Source organism: Zingiber officinale, chromosome 4B, assembly GCF_018446385.1.
Source record: "Zingiber officinale cultivar Zhangliang chromosome 4B, Zo_v1.1, whole genome shotgun sequence".
Taxonomy (NCBI): domain Eukaryota; kingdom Viridiplantae; phylum Streptophyta; class Magnoliopsida; order Zingiberales; family Zingiberaceae; genus Zingiber; species Zingiber officinale.
The window spans coordinates 136,536,915-136,558,055 of NC_055993.1; the positions used below are offsets into that span (position 1 = coordinate 136,536,915).

The 21,141-nt window shown below is 38.9% G+C and overlaps 1 protein-coding gene across 2 annotated transcripts; it reads left to right on the plus strand.

Moving 5' to 3' along the window:
- The first annotated feature begins 3,124 nt into the window (after nucleotides 1-3,124).
- LOC121976939 (oxysterol-binding protein-related protein 1B-like) lies at nucleotides 3,125-20,374 on the plus strand. 2 transcript variants are annotated; one of them, XM_042529367.1, is made up of 9 exons: nucleotides 3,125-4,334; nucleotides 11,145-11,229; nucleotides 12,066-12,514; nucleotides 15,632-15,787; nucleotides 17,546-17,713; nucleotides 17,790-17,930; nucleotides 19,106-19,336; nucleotides 19,426-19,539; nucleotides 20,002-20,374. In XM_042529367.1, the coding sequence occupies exons 1-9, from the start codon at nucleotides 4,023-4,025 to the stop codon at nucleotides 20,167-20,169; spliced, it is 1,824 nt and encodes a 607-aa protein (XP_042385301.1). In that variant the 5' UTR covers nucleotides 3,125-4,022; the 3' UTR covers nucleotides 20,170-20,374. The 2 variants fall into 2 exon arrangements, with proteins under 2 accessions (XP_042385301.1, XP_042385302.1); XM_042529368.1 differs by having other exon boundaries at nucleotides 12,069-12,514.
- Nucleotides 20,375-21,141: the final 767 nt, after the last annotated feature.

The following is a 21,141-nucleotide window of genomic DNA, read 5'->3' on the forward strand; positions in this document are numbered from 1 at the left end:
CGTGAGCCTAAATGTTTAATACTTGTGGTTTCCGCGGTTTCTTATTCTGATATTCGTTCGTCCATGGGTATTTATAGTGTGGACCCGACTCGATTTTTAACGGCGGAGCTCGTCGATCTTACCTCGAGGATTTATAGGCGGCTCGTCTCACGGTTTAACACAGAATTGAGCGGTCTTCGCTCGGATATTTATGGCCGTTGGCGCGGCTCTCGATCTTTTGGCGGGCTCGTCGGTCTTCCTTCGGGGCGTTTATAGGCAGCGGCTCGTCTCTCGATCTTTAGCGTCCGCTGAGCTCGCGGATATTTATAGCCGGTGGCGGCTCTCGATCTTTGCGGCGGGCTCGTCGTAGCGGATATTTATAGCCCGGTCGCGGCTCGATCTTTAACTACGGGCTTGTTGGGCGGATATTTATAGCGCGGTCGGCGCGGCTCGATCTTCTGACAGGAGCTCGTCGTAGCGGATATTTATAGCCGGTGGCGGCTCGATCTTCGGCGGGCTCGTCGGTCTTCGCTGGGCGTTTATGAGGCGGCTCGTCTCTCGATCTTTAACGTCGAGCTCGGCGTCGCGGATATTTATAGCGGTCGGTAGCGGCTCGATCTTTGCCGATTGAGCTCGTCGGTAGCGGATATTTATGGCGGTCGGCGGCTCTCGATCTTTGCGAAGGGCTTCGTCGGTCTTGCTCGGGCGTTTATAGGCCGGCTCGTCTCGATCTTCGCGTCGGGCTCGGCGGCGGATATTATAGCGGTTGGCGCGGCTCTCGATCTTTAGCAGCGGGCTCGTCGGTCGCTTCGGACTTTTATGAAGCCGCTCGTCTCGATCTTTAACGTCGAGCAGCGCGGATATTTATAGCGGTTGGCGCGGCTCTCGATCTTGTAGCGAGCTCGTCGGCGCGGATATTATAGCCGGTCGGCGCGGCTCGATCTTTACGCCGGGCTCGTCGCGCGGATATTTATAGCGGTCGGCGGCTCTCGATCTTTAGCAGCGAGGTCTTAGCTCGGGCGTTTATAAGCGGCTCGGTTTCTGTAGGAGGGTTTATAAACCAGCCGGACCGTCTCCGGTTTCGTAGGAGGAGAAGGTCTCCGGTAGAGGTTCCGGGCCGTCTCGGGGAGGAGGTTATAGGCCGGACCGTCTCCGGTTTCCGGCGGAGGGTTATAGGCCGGGACCGTCTCATTTCGTAGGAGGTTTATAGGCCCGGACCGTCTCCGGTTTCGTAGGATTTATAGGCCGGACCGTCTCTTCCGGGGGTTTATAGGCCGGACCGTCTCCGGTTTCGGTGGGGTTTATAGATCTTGGGACCGTCTCCGATCTTTAGCGAGCTTGCATATAAACCTCCCGGTCCAGGCGGCTGGGGACCCGGATAACAGTGGATTCGGTATGAACCTGAATGCCTTGGGAATAATTTGTTTCTGCGTGACAAGAATCTGACTATTTTGAATTTACACAAATAGATGACGGTAGCGCCTCTCTCACCCACTTATATGGTTGAAGGTGATTTGCACTCAGGCGGTCCAACATCCGACCTTCGCGTGATCCTTGAGGTAATACCCGGAGCTTCTCGATGTTCGCGCTTCGCTCGACATGCTTTCTCCTTTTCTTTGCGCCCTTATCTTGCTGCCCCGCCTCGACTATACGGCCCAACTCTTCTTGAGAGTGCGCGGTATGGTCTTGACCTCGTCCATTGCTTGCTCGGATGCGGTGCGTTCCACGAGCGGCGCTAAATTGATCTGTCCGAATCAAGTCAAAGGGCGGGGACGTGGCGCTCCTCTGGATCCTCGAGTGCTCGTGAACTGCCAATAAAACCGCGGGAGGGTGTCCGACGGCCTCCGCCAAGTCGGTGAGGAATAACGAAGAGGTGGCTTGAGAGATCGTACCTCGGTGAAGAAATGGAGACCTTATAGACCTCTCGAGCTGGCATGATCAAAGCAATCACATGCTTTCGACCATGCCTAGGTATGGGTTTGTCGGAAGAGCATCCATAAGGCCGTACCGCCATCAGATCAACCTCTCCAGTGATGTGACGAGATCCTCCATGCGCATCTTATACGGCGTAATCATCAGATACTGCCGACATCCCATATCGGCCGAGCGAATAGGCCGCCGGTTAACCTGTCCTCGCCTTATCCCGGCCGAGCGGACCACCCGCTCGGCCGCCAGTCAATGGCGGACACCCGCCCTTGATCCTCCCCGCTTGGCGTCGGAAACCCAAGCCATGGCTGGGTTATCTCGCTCCGCTCGGACTGCTCAATTGCTCGACGCGGCCATTACCCGCAGTCGACCTCCATCCGTCCTCGGTGGGACCCTTGAAGTGGGTCCCCATTCTTACCGCGGATCAGTTCTATTAAGAGATTAGTCACAATTTGACTGGACGGGATAACGGTTATCCTGCGTTGACGAGAAGAGGAGAATTGAGGAGAAGACAAGAATCGATAAGGGTTGTCCTCCCGATTTTTCCGTAAAAAGGAATATTATTGACAGGATAATGATTATCCTGCAAGCTTATATATATATATATATATATAGACTCTCCCTATAAAAGGAAAGAAATCCCTATATAAGAATTATAATTCCTATCTTATAAAGAAAAGAAAAATTATTAAACACTCATAATCCTAAATTCCTAAACGAATTCAAAATATAAAAAGATAAAAATTACTAAAAAAATATCCTAAATATTAAAAAATGACTTAAATAGAAAAAATATGAAAATTATCAAAAATAATAATAAAAATTTGCGGAGGTTACTTCAGTCACCCTGGGTTAAAAGAACTTGTCCTGGAGTTTAGAGTAGTTTCAAGTGGCAGCCGGAAGATCATCTTACACCAAATTGACAATTATTTATTGGATGGTGAAGCGGATCACATCGAAGTTTCAAGCCATGAACAATAGTTTTTTCGCCTTGTGCTGAACAATTATTTGTTGGATAGTAGAGAAACAGTCCTTAGTTGACAAAGTGTAGTGCACACGTTTGGGTATGGTTCCATCATTGAATACGAGCTTTCTGATGAGATCGAAATTATGGGAACCGACGGCGTCGCTGACTAGTCTACCACAGATGGCTCCTACCACCGCGTGGAACTCACCAGAAGCATGGTCGGACCTGGTTGAGATGCATGAACCTTGCCTTCAAATCCCTAGTCAAACCTCCCAATCCACCCATCTCGCCGAGGGCCCCTCGCTCATCCTCTAAAAGTTTTCTTGTCTGCACGAGCATTTCGTCAATTTTTCATTCCAATTCTAGTGCTTTGACTTGGTTGTTGGTTATCTTTGCCTCTTTGAACTCCTTCACCTTGGAAAACTTCTTTGGCCTCGACTTATCGTACAATAAAGTTTCTCAACCGAGGAGGCTACCTCCCTTGCGTTGCAGTTGGCACCAATGATCAAACCTGAGTTTTGATGAATGACAAGTGGAAGTTAGATGTGTTGTTGCTCTAACCTTGTTATCGAGTGTGTAAGGTTGATTAACTTGATAGGTCAAGAGGGCCAGACACTAGGTAGGAAGTCCAGTTGGGATGTGCGATTCTCGATTGGCGAAGTTCAGATGTGGGATTCTTACAGGAGGTCGAGATGTTTGATTCTCGATAGGTTGAAGTCCGGATGTGCGATTCCGGCAGGAGGTCAGGATGTTCGATTCCGGATAGGTGAAGTCTGGATGTGCGATTCCAGCAGAAAGACCTGGTGGGTCAGATTAGATGTCAAGAAGGTAACTTGACACTTGGTAAGTGGAGGTAAGTCACTGGAGGAGAGTGACTCAGTGAGGATGCGTTCTGATTGAGGGGACAGTAGGCGTCGGTCCAAGTTAGGTCCGTTTCAGAAACTTAAATTGAGACCTTGACTAGTTCATGATCTCGAAAAGACAGGAACTAATTATTAATGTTTATTTTTATTGTGCTAACTTTGTCTTGCAGGTATATTTTATTTATGTTGGACTAACACATTTTGCAAGGCAAAAGAGTACAAAATGTCTCGGGTGAACAGTACCCGAGGCGCCTTCCAAGCGACTAAAGGCGCCTTAAGTACTGTTAATGAAAGGCGCTTTTAGGAGCTTGGAAGGCGCCTTCAGTCAGATAACTCAGAAGACTTCGGCGACAATAAAACACTGGTTTTGCAGGATAAACTTTGCCCATGGAAGGCGCCTTCAGTGCTATGGAAGGCGCCTTCAATCCTCTTTAAAAGAGGTATTCGCCCAAGGCTTTGGAATAACTGATTTACAAGCTTCTACGTGTTTATTCGACGTTCCGAGTACTCCGACTTCCTGCTGCTCTGCTACGACGTTTTGCGCCCGACCACTGCTGAGGAGCTGTCCAACACCGAGCCTAATCCGATCATCTACGAAGGTGTTGGGTAACAAACTTTAATATTGTACTTAAATTATTGTATAAAGGAAAATGTAGCATGTTACACTTTTCTGATTCTTTTATTGTACTCGATCCCCTCTTTTAGCAGTTTTGGAAGAGGTATTTAGTGGATTATCTGTTGATAGGTCCGTGGGACTTAGGTCTTGGACTAGGAGCCGTCAAAGACTCCGAACCAAGTAAAACCGAACGTGTGCCTTTTTACTTGTTTTGTTTTCGTGTTTTCCTGCCGCGTACTTATTTTATAAAACCGAAAAAATTTGTTTTTAAAATCACGAGTCACCTCTCTTCTCATGTGCGTCTTAATCCAACACCTTGTACTTGCAAAGCTTCTCGCCCTCGTCAAACCTGTAGAGCCTAGCGGTCATCTGCTCTTCGTCGAAGACCAGATTTCCGGCATCCTCGTTCGGATTTTCCCAATCCAAGTTGATGTTCTGCCACCCATTGTTGATCATGAGGAAACCACAGCGAAATTCCACAGTTTGCGAAGTCCTTGACGCTGTGCCACACCTCGATCTCCTCCCTTAGCCAGAATGTGCCAAGGCGACCCCTAGCAGCGACGTAAGCTTCCCGCATCAAGGTGAAGGGGTTGTTGCCAACATGGGCGTACGTTAGAGCTTTGAAGGAGTCAGAACTCCGGAAGAGCCGCTCTCCTCGCAGAGCATGACATGGTCATTGTCGCCTAGAAAGATGGCTGATAGGAAGTTGCCCACGAGCTAGGGGAGGAGGAGGACATAGGTGCCCACCTCAGGGACCTCGAAGAGCACCCATTGAGTCTCCATTTGCAGGTCCAAGTCACAGCTCCCGACCCACATGGTCGACCACTATGTCTTGAACTGGAAGACGTTGATTGCTACGACTCATTTGATTCTCCTTTGTGAAGTAGCGCCTCTAGTATTTTCGCCTTCTCCTTTTCCTTCTTCTCCTTATCCACAGCTAGTCCTTTCAACTCCCTAACTTCGTAAGGCAACGTGGGGAGTCCCAAATTGGTGACTGGTTGCTTCTCCGATCTGCTGTAGATTTGTTCGAATTCCTCCATTCCCTCCGTAAGATCCTTAATTTCACGGAAGAGACCAGTGGCTACATCGATGGCCTCCGACAACTTTTTCATCGCTTTCTTAAAAGTTAGCATATGTTCGTCAAATTCTGAAAGATCATTACCTTGTCGTTTGTCGCTAGGCAATACAATAAAATCCAAGTCATTGAGCATGTTTGTCATATTACCTTTGAAGCGGCATAACCAGTCTTCTAGGAATTTGTTGCTAATCTTCTTGTGGAAGTTGTTGATTTTTAAGTTTCCAAAATCTTGAAGAATTTTTCATAGTTGCAACATTATAGCCTTTTCATTGTGAAACTCCCAATCTTGGTGTTGCCGCTACGAGAGGCTCTGGATGATATGATATATTCTTTTGTTAAGGAGACCCACAAAGTATGTTGTGATTTCGGTTTGTGGATTCTCGGCAAACAAGGGGATGCATGTTTTGCTCTTCTGAGCTGTCATCTAAATAGAGGTCATATCCTCAACGTCCTTACCATCAAACATTGAATCTTTGACATGAAGCACTTTGTTTGTTCCATAATCGTCATAAATTGGATCATTAATCGTCTTAGTCTCGTCTTCAATTTGAGATCAAGATTCCTCTTCAATTTCTTCTGGGTCAAATTTCTCATGAATGATTAAAGTCTCGGAGCCATCACCATAAAGTATCTTGTCATCAAGGTCTTCCTCCTCGTTATCTTTGAATTCGTCAAGATCATCTTGGGTGTCGAAGCTGTAGTTCTCCATGGCAAGATCTAATCGTCTTTGGAATGAAGTTTGAATTTAACCAAAGGGAAGAAATTGACCTTTCTTCTTCTTTTTCATCTTCTCTCAATCCTTGATTTTGGTCTTGCCTTGTCGGTCTCGTGAGCGTCGCGAGTACCCCCACCATGATGATGCTAGACCTCTGAGTTTAGAGGCAACCAATTTCACCTTCATCCAATTCGGAACTTGCTTATAGGCGAAGAACTGCTCCACTTTATTTATTCAATCAACAATATTCTCTGTTTGTGATGTACCATAAAATTCAGGTAGATCAACTTGAAATCTATTTGTGATGTACTATAAAATTCAGGTAGATCAACTTGAAATTTGAGGTCTCTATATCGTTCCTCTCAACCACGTACCTTATGATCTTTGAGTTTTCACATAGCCGTTGTTACACGCTGAGTTAAATCTACTTACCTATGTAAATCCTCAATCCTCAATTGTCTTTCACGGTGTTCGTCTTCCTCCATCGGAACTTGTCGACACTTGCCTACTGCGAGACCATGAGCACGATGACCGTCTCTTGGATCTACACCTTGCTCTGATACTAACTGACGCCGGACAGGATAACAATTATCTTGCGGTTGACGAGAAGAGGGGAATTGAGGAGATGGTAAGAAGAGATAACTGTTGTCCTCCATATTTTTCCCTAAAAAAAAATATTATTCAATAATAGACGGTGTTCGTCTTTCTCCATCGGAACCTGTCGACACTTGCCTACTGCGAGACCATGAGCATGATGACCTTCTATTGGATCCGCACCTTGCTCTGATACCAACTGACGCCGGACATGATAACAATTATCCTATGGTTGACAAGAAGAGGGGAATTGAGGAGATGGTAAGAAGAGATAACCGTTGCCCTCCATTTTTTTCCGTAAAAAAAAATATTATTCAATAATAGACGATTAATTCCTCAACCAGCTATACATATAGACTCTCCCTATGAAAGGAAAGAAATCCCTATATATGAATTATAATTCCTATCTTATAAAGAAAGGAAATAAATTCTAAAACAAATTAAAATTATTAAATACCGTTCTTTCTTTCTATCAAAGGGTTAGTCACAGCGGAATATAATAAAAATTTAAAGGAAAGAATACTTACGGGATTTACTTGGTTCCTAACCTCCCAGGGTCAGTACATCCAAGGTCTAATCACGGGAGGCACCCGTCCACTAGTGATCTCCTTTCCGGAGGCGGAGAAACCCTTCTTACAGTTTGTGATACAGGCACAAATAATAATAAACTAAGTACAACTTGTAATAAACAAACCAAACAAAAGATGACGGCTGATCTAGAAGTCCTGAGCGCAGCGCACCCCCGGAGCTTCCTCGGTCGCAGAGCTTTGCAGTGTAGCTTTCTGCGTGCAGAGATGAATAGTAGGATGAAGAATCGATGTCTTGAATGTAAAACCTTCATCTCCTTTTATAGAGTTGGATCAAATCCATATTTAGATCAACTCTTATATGGATGGAACTATATCTGGATGAAGCCTTATCTCTATTCACATCATCTAGCTTATCCTCATTTTGATCCTCTTTTGCCACATCATCTTCGATGTCAACATTTCTGACAACTAAGCAATCTAGATCGTTCCGAATTGGTTTGGCTTCGGTTTGACCCGAGTCAAGTCTGGTTCACCTATTTGCATTTGTCTACTCTTTGTTTTGCTTCCAGCTCCAAGTTCCTGCAAAACAACCATTCAAACACAAACAAACAACCTAACTTATATATGTAAGTCTACTTAGCCTACTAGGTTTACCTTTTGCTTGGAGGTCCCTCCTCCAAGTCTACCACCTAAGGATCAATCCCTTAGGATCAAGCCGCACTCTTGTAAGTCTACCCGACCTACTAGGTTTCATGCTTAGATCACATCCAAGACTTTACCATTACCTAGGGTTACCTTCTCCTAATATTTCCATTGCCTAGTTTCACTCACCAGGACTTCCATCACCTAAGGTTACCTTCCCTTAAGATTTTCACCACCTAGCTTCACTCACTAGGGCCTAGCTTCACTCACTAGGACTTCCACCACCTAAGGTTACCTCCCCTTAGGATTTCCACTGATTAGCTTCACTCACTAGGACTTCCACCACCTAAGGTTACCTTCCCCTATGATTTTCACCACCTAGCTTCACTCACTAAGACCTAGCTTCACTCACTAGGACTTCCACCACCTAAGGTTACCTCCTCTTATGATTTTCACCACCTAGCTTCACTCACTAAGGCCTAACTTCACTCACTAGGACTTTCACCACCTAAGGTTACCTCCCTTAGGATTTCCACTGCCTATCCTTCGGATAGGATTTTTTCTTGCTAGTCATCTAGTTTTGACTAGACTTTTATCTTCCAAACATGAAATTCTATTAGGATCAACCCTTGGTCAAACTGACTAGACTTAGGTATATTGTTAAACATCGAAACCCTAGAGGTTGATTGCTATTATCTGGTGTTCCCTGTATCAACAATTTTCTCTTTTTTGATGTTTGATAATAATCTTAAGTTAGGTAATGGTCTTTAGGGTTTTATACCATAGTTGGGAGATTCAAAATATTTCTAACTTAAGGTCACTCCCCCTTTGACATACATAAAAAAAAAATATTAGTCACCTTAAGGTCCATTAGGTTTTGCACCAACAATAAACCAATTAGACTTTTATCTTCCAAACATCAAGTCCTGTTTGGATCAACCCTTGGTCAAACTGACCAAACTTAGATTTGTTGTTAAACATCAAAACTCTAGAAGTTGATTGCTATTATCTTGTACTCCTGCACCAACAAAAATAACTTAAATATCAAAAATAATAATAAAAATCCGCAGATCCTCCGACATCACAATTCAAGTGCTGATGCTACTTACTATTTGTAGTTTTTTTCAGAAAAGAAGCATCAGATTCTTGAAAAGCTCCTAAATGTTTTACATTTCTAGCTTTCTTTTTTCGTCTAGGTTTCTAAGAAACTAAAGTACCAGATTGATCAAGGAAAGTAGGAGACAATCTTGATGAGAACTAGAGGAAAATTAGGCTTTGGCGTAGAAAGTCTAGAGTTGAAAGGAAAATTGTTTGTCAAGAAAATTGCATCTCTTGAGTCTGTCAGATCTATTGTTTGAGATGTTTGAGATTGTAGAATTTATGACAAGAAACCTATTTATACTACTACCAAAGGAATAATCTATTAAAAAAACAATTATAGTTTTAGGGGCCAATTTAACTCTTTTTAGCGAGGAACATTATATTGATTAGACATCTGCACATTCTAAAGTAATCTAATTCAGACTTGTAAGCTTTCCAATTTTGATGGACGTATGCTCTTGTCCTTCGTTAGTATTCGATTTAAAATGTAGCCAGAAAATGGTTCCCACTACAAGTTATGGGGAGCAATAAAACTAATTAGCATTGTCGTATCTAACTATGCCTTATTCTTTATATTAGGGGAGTAAGCAATAACTTCATGAATTATCCCATGCTCTTTATAGAAAAAGGAATGTTAGTTTGAGGTACATTCTCCTCCCCTATTAGATCTAAATACTTTTATCCTTTTCTCAAATTGTTTTTGAACTTCAGTTTTATAAAATTTAAATTTTAGGAATATTTCATCTATGGTCTTCAAGAAATTGGTACAATAATAAATCAAAGGGGTCACTGTGGATTAATTCTAATAGTTATGTGTCAAAAAAAGGAATAAGTTTAAATAGTTCCGTAGATTGTTTAGATTGTACACATAGTTCACATTTAAAATTAGGATTATAAGAGAGCTTAGGAATTAACTCAAGATTGGTCATTATCAACATGGACTTAAAGTTGATATGACCTAATTTACTATGTAAAACACCACTAGATTTAGAATTTAATAAGACTTTGGCATCAAAAGGATCTTTAGTAGATGATAAGGATAAAACTATGAGTTTAGCAGAAGATGAAAAAAAATCTCCTTTAGAGAGAACAATTTTGACATTCTTTAATCTTTTAAGAATTAGGATTTGATGCAACGAAATGCATACAAAATAATTTGTGCCTAAAGAACAAATGTGTAAGTTATTTATTGATAGATATATGTCAATATAGAAAAAATTCTAATTCAGCGATAATACCAGGTTTAAGCAGAATAACATATGATCCAACAAATATTTAAATTAAAACAACAAAATATCTATTATCGGCTCAATCAAATTCTGACACAGAGGTGTTATCATGTTATTAATTTACAAAATGCAATTGCAGCATAGTTTTGTAGTGTATGAGAAGAGCCTATATGAGTAGTAGTACCTGGGTGCATGGTGAATGTGTGAAATGCTATGTTGAATATATTTTTTCTGAGATGTTAATTGGTTTTGCCAGTTTTATTATGAACTAATATACCACTATATATGTGTTTCTTAATCAAGCATAGAGCAATTATATAGTCTGTAGATACATCTGTGAGCTTTGGCATGGCTTTGGATGGCAATATTCCATGCTGCTTCTCCCTGGCTGATACACTTATGCATGAGTCCATCTACCCAACTGAGTGAAAAGTGCAGAAATATGTGTTTTGAATGGTCAAATCTTCAATTACTTTTAGTATCCTTATTTTTTTTAAAAACAAAGAATGGAGCTGTGCAAAATATCAAGGCCTAGTGGAAAGGGTTTTCTCTGCCGCCTTTGCTTTTGTGAATCCAACTGGTTCGCCGCACTTCCTAGCTAGCGCTTTCTGGAAGTGAGGGGGATGGTGCAATCTGGTGGCAATATGGACAGGCCATTCTTCATTCTAGTAAAAGAACCTTACTTCTAACATTATAATTTCATCAGACACTTTCTGTAACTTGTCATCTGGCATATGGATTCACATTTATCATCCTGATTACTTCATATTTTAAAATAATGTTAAACAATCCATTGAAAGGCACGTACTGTCTGTTCAGTTATCTTTGACAGTTGGACGTATATTAAATTGTGTTCTTATTTCTTAGCACATTGACTGAATAATTTGTCATGTTCTTTTTATAGTCAGAAAAGGTTGATTTGGAGAATACCCTTGTCGACGAGAGCCAAAGAGGGATTGCTTCTAGATCAAGACAAGAGAAATATAGTGGTATGATGCATAATAGAATGACTTGTGATAACATGCTAGTTTTCACCATACTAATTTATTGGGCTATCTTTCCTTTCTATTCAGTTGTTGATGTATCCTGATTTAGAAAGACTCAACATCATTTAAATTTTGAAGCTTTTATTAGCACAATTATCTTACCTTACAATTAAATGTAATGGATTAATCTGTGGTCAAAGTTTAGGTATTATGTTGTATACCATTTCTTAGAATGATAAGAATATTTTTTTCATGTCGGACTATAAATGGTCCACTGTTGTATCTCTTTTATGTGTAAATTCATAATTTGGCTGATGAAAATGTGCCTTGCTATTGTTGGATATATTTTAACTAGGACTCCAAGGTTGAGTGACAAATTCACATCACTTGGGGACTAACAAATCTACCTAATAGTGAGCTTCTTTGTTCATCCGTAGTTTCATTACCTCTCAAGCATTTGCTTAGTTTCTTTATGTTTTCCCTATATGTGAAAACTTGAACACTAACAAGTAATTTCTAAAATAACTATTTTTGTTAGATGCTTCCTTTGTCTAATTCTTCATTCTTGTGATTGTTTACAATTGTGACTAGGAGTTTTACTTGTTTGTAATTTGCATATTTTATTTTGATCTTTTATACATGGAAACCTGTCATCAGACTTTGCTTCCTTCTACAAAATCACTCATGGTTCACTATTGGTACATATTTGACTGCTATCCTTTTCCCTCAGTTGTTTATATTGTCAATACTTGTAATGTATCATTCTTGCTAATTAACTTCTTGTTAATTGCTTCAAGTTACATTATCTGTCTTATCTTACCCATTAAATATTTTTCTAGAAGGGAGTGCAAGTGAATCTGATTATGACAATGAACGTCCTGATGCTGTTGAAGAAGAAACAGATGAAGAAGATAATGCCTTTTTTGATACACGAGATTTTCTATCATCAATCTCTTTTAAGAGCACAGAATCTGATTTCTATAGATCTGAAATTGATTCTGATGATGAGGATGATTATGGTGTCTGTTTTGGAGATGCTAGTGATTCTTCTATGAAATCTGTGGGATTTAGCTATCCCTATGTGAGGAGACGTAAAAAATTGCCTGATCCTGTTGAAAAGGAAAAGGGAGTGAGCCTCTGGTCAATGATCAAAGACAATATTGGAAAGGATCTTACTAAAGTTTGCCTTCCAGTGTATTTTAATGAACCAATTTCATCACTGCAGAAATGTTTTGAGGATCTGGAATACTCGTACCTTATTGATCGAGCATATGAGTGGGGGAAAAAGGTAATATAGATACTTAAATATTTGGAAGAATCAGGTTAGCTTACAATACTAAAAGTTCTCTCTGCCTTGTCAATAGATTTTGACTGAAATACATGTTTACCATCCTCTATTTTCAATTATGTTTGAAATTTAGCATGTTTGGTAAAGGGAGCATCAACATGATTTAGTGTATCAAGATTTGCATTAATTTTTTATCATAGTAAATATGTGTAATGGTGACACAACTCATAAAGGTGATACTTGTAGAGTTTGATTTTTGTTTTACTGACACTTGGCATCATTGTCATTGCTGACTATTTCATTTCCATTCTATGTATAACAAAATCATCTTGACATGCACATAATGGGGTTTAAATTGTCACCAAAAGGGGGGTAATAATATTTATGCTGTATTTCACAATAGTTTACCCCTTATCTATACTTTAGATTCTGTTTGAAAATGGAGCTAAGTTGATTTAATCCCAAATGCTAGAATCACTTCAAGAGGCATCTTTATATAAAACCAACCATGACTGACCACTGCAGTTGTACATGAGGATCATGGCTTACAAATGTGACCGTTGGCTTTGATGCCATGTTTGACAACACGAAAAGGCTATTCCTCTTAAAATGACTTGCAACGGAAGTGTCCCATATTATAAAGACACTTTCTGGACCACTATGCTTGTCTAAGTGGCCTCTGGGACTGGTGGAGTCTCCCACCTTTTAACATTTCCATAAGTGCACCATATTGCAATGTGACATTACCAACACTTGAACAGAGTTTGTAATATGGTTCTAGTTTGGTGACGCCCTATCACTTAAAAGTTTTGAATATTCTACCTTTCAATGGCTCAATGGCCTTTTCTGCTGCATCTTAAGAGATCATGTGAAAGGTGCTAATGATCTAGGTTAGCTGGTGTATTTGGAGAAAGAGTATATTCTATTGCATTGATTAAGGTATCTATTGCAATGAGTATATATACGGCTCATAAAAAACTCTAAATCTAGAAGAACCAATGTAGGATTAAACTAACTGCACTTAGTAACCCTATTAACTTTAATACTTCGTAAAACTGTTGATGGAACATACAAGTAATGATTGTTTCAACTTCAGATAGAAAATAAACAGAGAAAATATGAAATCAAACCCAGATGTAAAGAAATCCGAGGAATAAAGCTTACGAGTGGGCTTCTCCTAGACGCGCCCATACAACAATAGACTATAACTAGTTTAAAATCTCATTCCTTGTTGGAGGTTTGGTCTCCAATTGAAATGGTATGTTTTGGTATTATGTTGTGTTGCTTGGAATGTACCCATACACTCCAAAGTTTGCTGAGAAAAATTCAAATTAACTTTAAATTTTGGTCCTCTAACCGTCTTTCGCTTGTTGTCTGCTTGGTGCATTTACTTCCTAATATAAATATATGTCAATCAAAAATTCACCATATTAAAATTTTAACATAATAAGGTACAAACTATAGCAAAAAGTTCACTGCTTAGGGTTTAGGCAATAGGCAGACACCTATATATATATATATATATATATATATATATATATATATAATCATTGCCAAGTGGCCTTGAGGTCACGGGTTCGAGTAGTAAAAACCTCTTGCAAAATGCAAAGGTTCCGTTCAACATACCCAATATGGTTCGACCTTTCCCAAGACCCCACACTGGCAGGAGCTTCCTACACTGGGCGGTCCTTTTTTTTAATCATTCAAACTAAGATTACAATAAAAATAAATGTCATAAATTAATAAATAACATTAAATATATAACAACAATAATGTTCATATTTGCAACTAAGAAAGCTAAGGAAGGAGACCTGGTGACCGAAAATCAATTTAGATTTATGCTTAGGAAGTCGACAATAGAAGTTATACATCTTCTAAGACAACTAATTGAAAAGTACTAAGAACAGAAGCAAGACTTATACATGGTATTCGTCGACCTAAAAAAAGCTTATGATATAGTCTCAAGGGAAATTATATAGAGAACGCTAGAAAAGAGAGGTATTAGCATAGTGTATATTGAACTAATTAAAAATATGTATGAAGACGTAATTACAAGAGTGAAGACTTCAAGCGAATTAACGGAATTCTTTCCCATAAAGATAGGTTACATCAAGGATCAACTCTAAGTCTCTATCTTTTGACACTAATCATGAATGAACTCACCGAACACATCCAAGATACATTATTGCGATGCATTTGCAGATGATATTGTTTTGGTAGATGAGACATGTGAATGAGTAAATGCTAAACTCTAATCTTGGCCGAAAACACTAGAAGTGAAAGGTTGCTTAGTAGAGTAAAGACAGATTATATGAAATTTAAATTTAGTAATCCTAGACATAATGAGACAATTGTTAAAATAGGAGATGACGATTATTTATAATTGAGAATTTTAAGTATTTATGATTATTTTTGTAAAATGATAGAGGGATTGAGAGAGATATCTTACTTAGAATACAAGTGGGATGGTTGAAATGGAGGAAAGTATTAGTGTTTTTTGTGATCATAAAGTACCTTTAAAGACTTAAAGGAAAGTTTTACAAAACAACGGTTAGACCTGCTATGTTATATGCAGTGGAATGTTGAGCTATGACACGAGTACATGAGCAGAAAATGAGAGTTACAGAAATTAGGATGTTAAGGTGGATGTGCGGACATACAAGGATGGACAAGATAAGAAATGAAAATATTAGAGAGAAAGTTGGGTTGCACCTATTAAGGAAAAACTCCGGAGACGCGTTTATGATGTACAGACATGTACTCAGTTAGGCGATGTGAAACTATGACAAATGTTCATATCAAATGAGAAGAGAAAAACCAAAAAACACTTGGTTAGCCACAATAAAATAAGATAAAATTTATTTAAATATAAATGATGATATAGTATTAAGCGTAGAATGATCCATATAGCTGACTCTATCTAGTGGGATAATGCTGCTGCTGCTGAAATTCACAACAATATATAAAATTCAATAATTCATAGTCAGAAATCTAAATTGTAACAAAATGCAATTTTACACTATTAATTACATGTTCATCCTGATGCTATTTTACTTTCTAATGTTATCAAATTTAGCTTCTCTTTTTTTAATACTTGATTTTCTACCTAATTTCCAGGGCAATGGTCTTATGAGGATGCTTAATGTTGCTGCATTTGCTGTTTCTGGATACGCTTCAACTGATGGTAGAATATGCAAGCCATTTAATCCACTTCTTGGTGAAACCTATGAGGCTGACTATCCAGATAAAGGCCTTAGATTCATTTCAGAAAAGGTGAGTGATTGGTCTCTCACAAATACAATTACATGCAGTTTTCTGGTTAAATTGGGCCTCAGTTTCGACCTTCATGTTCCCCATCCATATTAGCCGATTTTTTTTTAATATAATACTTACATATGAATATTTTGTCTTTATATTGAATCTTTTATGAAGGGCAGTAAAATTTCTTGAAGGGCTGTGAACTCTTAATTTTTGTCTGAGCTTGGAATATTTTTTGCTTGGTTTTCTCGGCTAGGTTTAAAATATCGATCCGTGCCGAGGTTTCGGTCCTGGATCGGAACGATACGATTTCGGTACCGTATCGTACCGTGCCGATATAGTTTCGGTATTTTTTAAATATAAAATATATTAATTAAAAACTAAAATATTTAACATAAATATTTAAAAAATAAACAAGATAAAAAATAATCTTTTAAAAAAGGAAAAGGTATGAAAATAGATAAATAAATAAATAAATAAAAATTTTATTATAATTTTTAAATTAAAATAAATAAAATATAAAATTAATTAGATAATTTTATTAGGGTTTAATAAAGTTTTTTTAGATTATCTCCACCATAACTTGGAATTGATTAAAAAAAAATAACCTAAGTTTAATTAAAAAAAAAAATCTAAAATCCGACACCACTCGCGAGTCCGCACGACTTTGGTACTGTCGCAAGGTTGCGCGACCAGCCATGGCCGTGGGGATTGAATGACTCCTTCGGCGCGACCACGTTGGTCGTGCGACCCCTCTGTAGTGACCGCAGGGTCGCACGATGCCTCCACGGCGACAGCGAAAGGGTTATGCGACCTCTTTGCTACTGTTGTTGTAGGGTCGAGCGACCCGTCTGCTGTAACCACGGGGTCGCGCAACACGTCGCACTTGTCGTGGGTCTGGTGCTGGGGTCGTGCCGGTGCCGGTCGCCGAGCGGAACGAGACATTTCGCCCGTTTCGGCATGGCACTTTAAACCATGTTTCTCGATATTAGTGGTAACATTTGATAGATATGGCAACCATAGATGGTGTTATCCTTTTGGGCCTTTTGGCTAAAATGGGCATTTTTCATGAACATGGTTACCAACTCAGTAAAGGGGAAGACTTCTTATAACACCAATAATGCCTAGATTATTTCACTAAGAGGTTGGGATACATTTTTAAAAGATGGTAAGAAATTCCTACTAGTTTTGGCACAGGAGATTCTATTGATTGATGGTGTTCTCAGAGGTTTTCATTTATTGTTTATCATGATTAATGCCTAAAAAGTCAATGATAGAAGCTATAAATCTTCTTAGACAACCGATTGAAAATTTTTGAGAAAAGAAGCAAAACGTATCCAAGGTATTCATTGACTTGGAAAAAATTTATGATAAAATCCCGAAGGAAATTATATTGAAAATTCTAAAAACAGAAAGTGTTACGTAACATATATTAAGGCAAATTAAAGTTATGTATAATGATATAATGACAAAAGTGAAGATTCCATGCTAAATAACCGAAGGGATTCGGGATTCCTATAAAAATAGGGTTACCCCAGGACAAACAAAACAAACAACCTTCCACTTGGTGTTTTGACTAGAAATGTGTATTCTGCTACAATTCATGTTCCTTTTATTAATCAGCTGATCTGGGATGGTTGATATGATTTGAAAGTTGATACAAGTCACACTCACCTGATATCTGTGCTGATTTGCAGCTCTTTTTTTTTCCTTCTTTGTATCACAACAGGTTGGATGAATTACTTATACTCGTATTCTTTGCAACTTATGTAGGTCAGTCATCACCCTATGATTGTTGCATGCCATTGTGAGGGTAAGGGATGGAAGTTTTGGGGAGATAGTAATTTGAAAAGCAAATTTTGGGGTCGCTCAATTCAGCTTGATCCTGTTGGTGTACTCACCCTTGAATTTGATGATGGCGAAGTTTTTCAGTGGAGCAAGGTATTAGGCATTGCATCAATTGTTTAAAAATTTGGTTTTGGTTTATATGTATAGATTTTGAGCTTTGCTATTTCAGGTAACAACTTCCATTTACAATCTTATATTGGGGAAACTCTATTGTGATCATTATGGTACTATGCGCATACAAGGAAATTGTGAATATTCATGCAAGCTAAAATTCAAGGAGCAATCAATAATTGATCGGAACCCGCATCAGGTACCTAGTTCTTTTTTTCTTTGTTCTTTTTGTAATGTTGTGATGTTGGTGACGTGGTAGCTACTATGTCCCCCATCCTTTTCCTCACTTTAGTTTTTGTTGCATTCTGTTGTCGCATATTTTTCTTCTATTCTAGGGCTAGTTGATCAAGGTTCCTTAATTTAGTTGCAATATCATCAGAGTGGATCGCAAATTTGCTATGGTATTTCAAACAGAGAAAACTAAGGATTTCCTGGAGAAAAGCACAATTTCAGGAGGACTATTCAATTATACATTATAATGTTTGTGCCTAGCCAATAAATATAAAGTCAATGGTTCTTCAAGTTCTTCCTTTTCTCTCTCCAAATTGTGTTACTCAAGAAAGATTGTCATTTGTCATTTAAGATCCTTGCAGAATTTTACTCTTAAGAGTATGTTTCATATGACGGAAGGAATGCTGGATGGAAATAAGGAGACAAAAATTTCCCTAGTGACACTTCAGTGATTTTAGTGATTTGTTTATGAATCTGAAGAGTATCTAATGCTACACCTTAATAAGTATTTACAATCATCAAGAGAAAACAAGAGTGCCCTAGAATGAAAAAGAAGTGTGTAAAGAAATAGTTATTTGATTGATTTAGAATAAAAAGGTAATCTTTACAAACACTATACATGTTTTCATGTTCTCCTTAGCATTAGAAACTTAAATATTATTTGCATTTGTTAATTCTTTTTATGAATTTTGTATTAGAATTTCTTAAGAATCATTCTATTTTATCAATATATGATATTAAATATCATAGCTCACTCACATAACATATTCGTTCATGCATAATGTATATGCCTTGTGTGGTGATCCTTGTGCATCTTCTCCATGCTATTTTAGCACCTTGATTTCTTATTTAAAACTCTAATAGAGGTTTGCCGTTAACTTATTAGGTATATGTAATGATTTGTTTGCTTTTCAGCCACTAGAATAGTAATCACCATGTGCACTAGGTGTAATATACATTTTCACTCACATTCTATGCCCTATGTGGTGATCCAGACACATCTTGCTTGCATGTGATTTTCGACACATTCATTTATCATTAAAACTCTTTTTAAATCTCACTGTTAACTTTGTTGATATATGTAATAATTTGATTTCTTTTCTGCCAAGAGAATAGTGGTGACCATGTGCAATCTATTTGTAGGTGCAAGGCATAGTTCAGGATCGCAGTGGCAAAACTGCAGCAACACTTATTGGAAAATGGGATGAAAGCATGCATTATATGGATGGAGATATCTCTGGAAAAGGCAAAGGATCTGAATCATTGTCTGAAGCCCAATTATTGTGGAAACGTAGCAAACCCCCTAAATTCCTCACTAGATACAATCTCACACGTTTTGCAATAACAGTAAATGAGCTGACCCTGGGATTAAAGGTTACAATTTGTGTTCTACTTATTATCCATTCGTCCTTTGTTTTAAGTTTCAATTTACTTCTTTACTTCTTATCCTCAATCTTGAGCAGGAAAAATTGCCACCGACAGATTCAAGGTTGAGGCCTGATCAGAGGTGCTTGGAGAATGGGGAGTATGAGATGGCAAATGCTGAGAAGTTGAGACTGGAACAGAGACAACGCCAGGTTAGGTTTTGAATATTGTTTTACGATTGGTAATTGGTGCGGAAGTCATTGCTCCTATGTAGCCTTGCTTCCATGTTGCTTTTTATATATTTGGGCAATCGATAGGGACATTTTTTTTAATCTTATGATCATTCATTGAACTGCCTATTATAAACTTTTTCAGTCATCCAAAACTAACTGAAATCTGAAGTTTCATGAAGCCATTGCACTAGGATATCCCTAGGATCCTAACATGTCCATAAGAAAAATTGAATTAAGGTCATAAAAAATAAGAGGTTAACACATATAAACGCATGGTGCATAGTGAGAATTTAGTGTTGTAAATTTGTTCAGTGACATTGCTAAAAAGGATGAGTTGTCTTCACAGTTAGATTTCTAAATGTCTAATTTATTGTTTGCTGTTTTTTGTAAATGCTATTCCCTGAGTACTTCCTTTGATGTTTTGGTCACCATGTGTTGCAGGCGAGAAAGATGCAGGAAAGTGGTTGGAAACCGCAGTGGTTTGTGAAAGATAAAGGGAGCGAGACATACCGGTACATAGGAGGATACTGGGAGGCCAGAGAAGACAGCAAGTGGGATGGATGCCTTGATATCTTTGGCCAAGTCCCCAGCGATCCAATGACTGATTAACTTGCAGTTTAGACAGAAACCAAGGTTCTTCTCTTGCAGCTTTTACGGACTATTTTCTTTTCTGTTTCTTATCTGCTTTGGTTTCTTGTTGACTGCTCACAATTTTTTAGCAGCCAAAATGAATTTTAGGGTGTAAAGAGAAGAATAAACAAGTATAGTGCCAACTTTTATAAGAATAAACACAAAAAGTCGCAATCTTCCAATTCTTCCAGTTCATCAAGATAACCGAGTCGTTCTTGTCACCCTTGAGTTTCATCTCAGGTTGCTTAGTTTTCCAAGTGCGAGTGCAACATAACCGACTTGTGTACATGTGATCGGAGAATTTCAGAACTGGCTGAACTTGTTCAAAACCTATCGGAATCGATGGAACCTAGTGCTTCAAAATTTCTCTTTATTTTTGCATATTATCATTATATTCATGTAGTATACGTGTTTTGGAAGATTCATCATCCACCTCTGCCAAGTCGTGCAGGAGCACGGAGTTGGATATCCTATACTGTGCTTGTGCACAAAATCAAGTTAACCTGGGAAGAAATGTATGGCCTCCTATTGCGTTTTATGGCAACTTCTTCATTGTGGCATTTGGCTAAGTACACGGTAGTAGAATAAACGAAATGCAGCTAGTAAAAGAAAGATCTTGGGCAACCAAGGAATAAGTAATTGTGGTTAATTTTCTAATTTGATCTTAAGTCGAGATTATTGACTAGAGAATTTTTCTTAATTGACTCAAGTGGTTAGTCGATTAGGAATCGACCAAAGGTAATATGTTCGTTAAGAAAACGCTCTATTTTGGGAAAATTCATGAAGGTATTTACCGCTTTACTCGTGTAAAATCCAATTCACGTGCAAAATGCATAAACGCAGCAATGTAAAATCCTAATGAGGTCAATCTCTTGTGATTTGAGAGCTTCCCGACCTCTGCGACCCCCTGTAATCTCCCTCTCGCGACCTCTTACCCTCCGCGACCTCCCA

Excerpts from the sequence above, each read along its gene's own strand:
- LOC121976939 (XM_042529367.1), top strand. The coding sequence starts at position 4,023 with ATGAAAGGCGCTTTTAGGAGCTTGGAAGGCGCCTTCAGTCAGATAACT. Across the intron at positions 12,515-15,631 it reads CATATGAGTGGGGGAAAAAG|GGCAATGGTCTTATGAGGAT; the intron begins GTAATATAGATA and ends CCTAATTTCCAG. Across the intron at positions 15,788-17,545 it reads TTAGATTCATTTCAGAAAAG|GTCAGTCATCACCCTATGAT; the intron begins GTGAGTGATTGG and ends CAACTTATGTAG.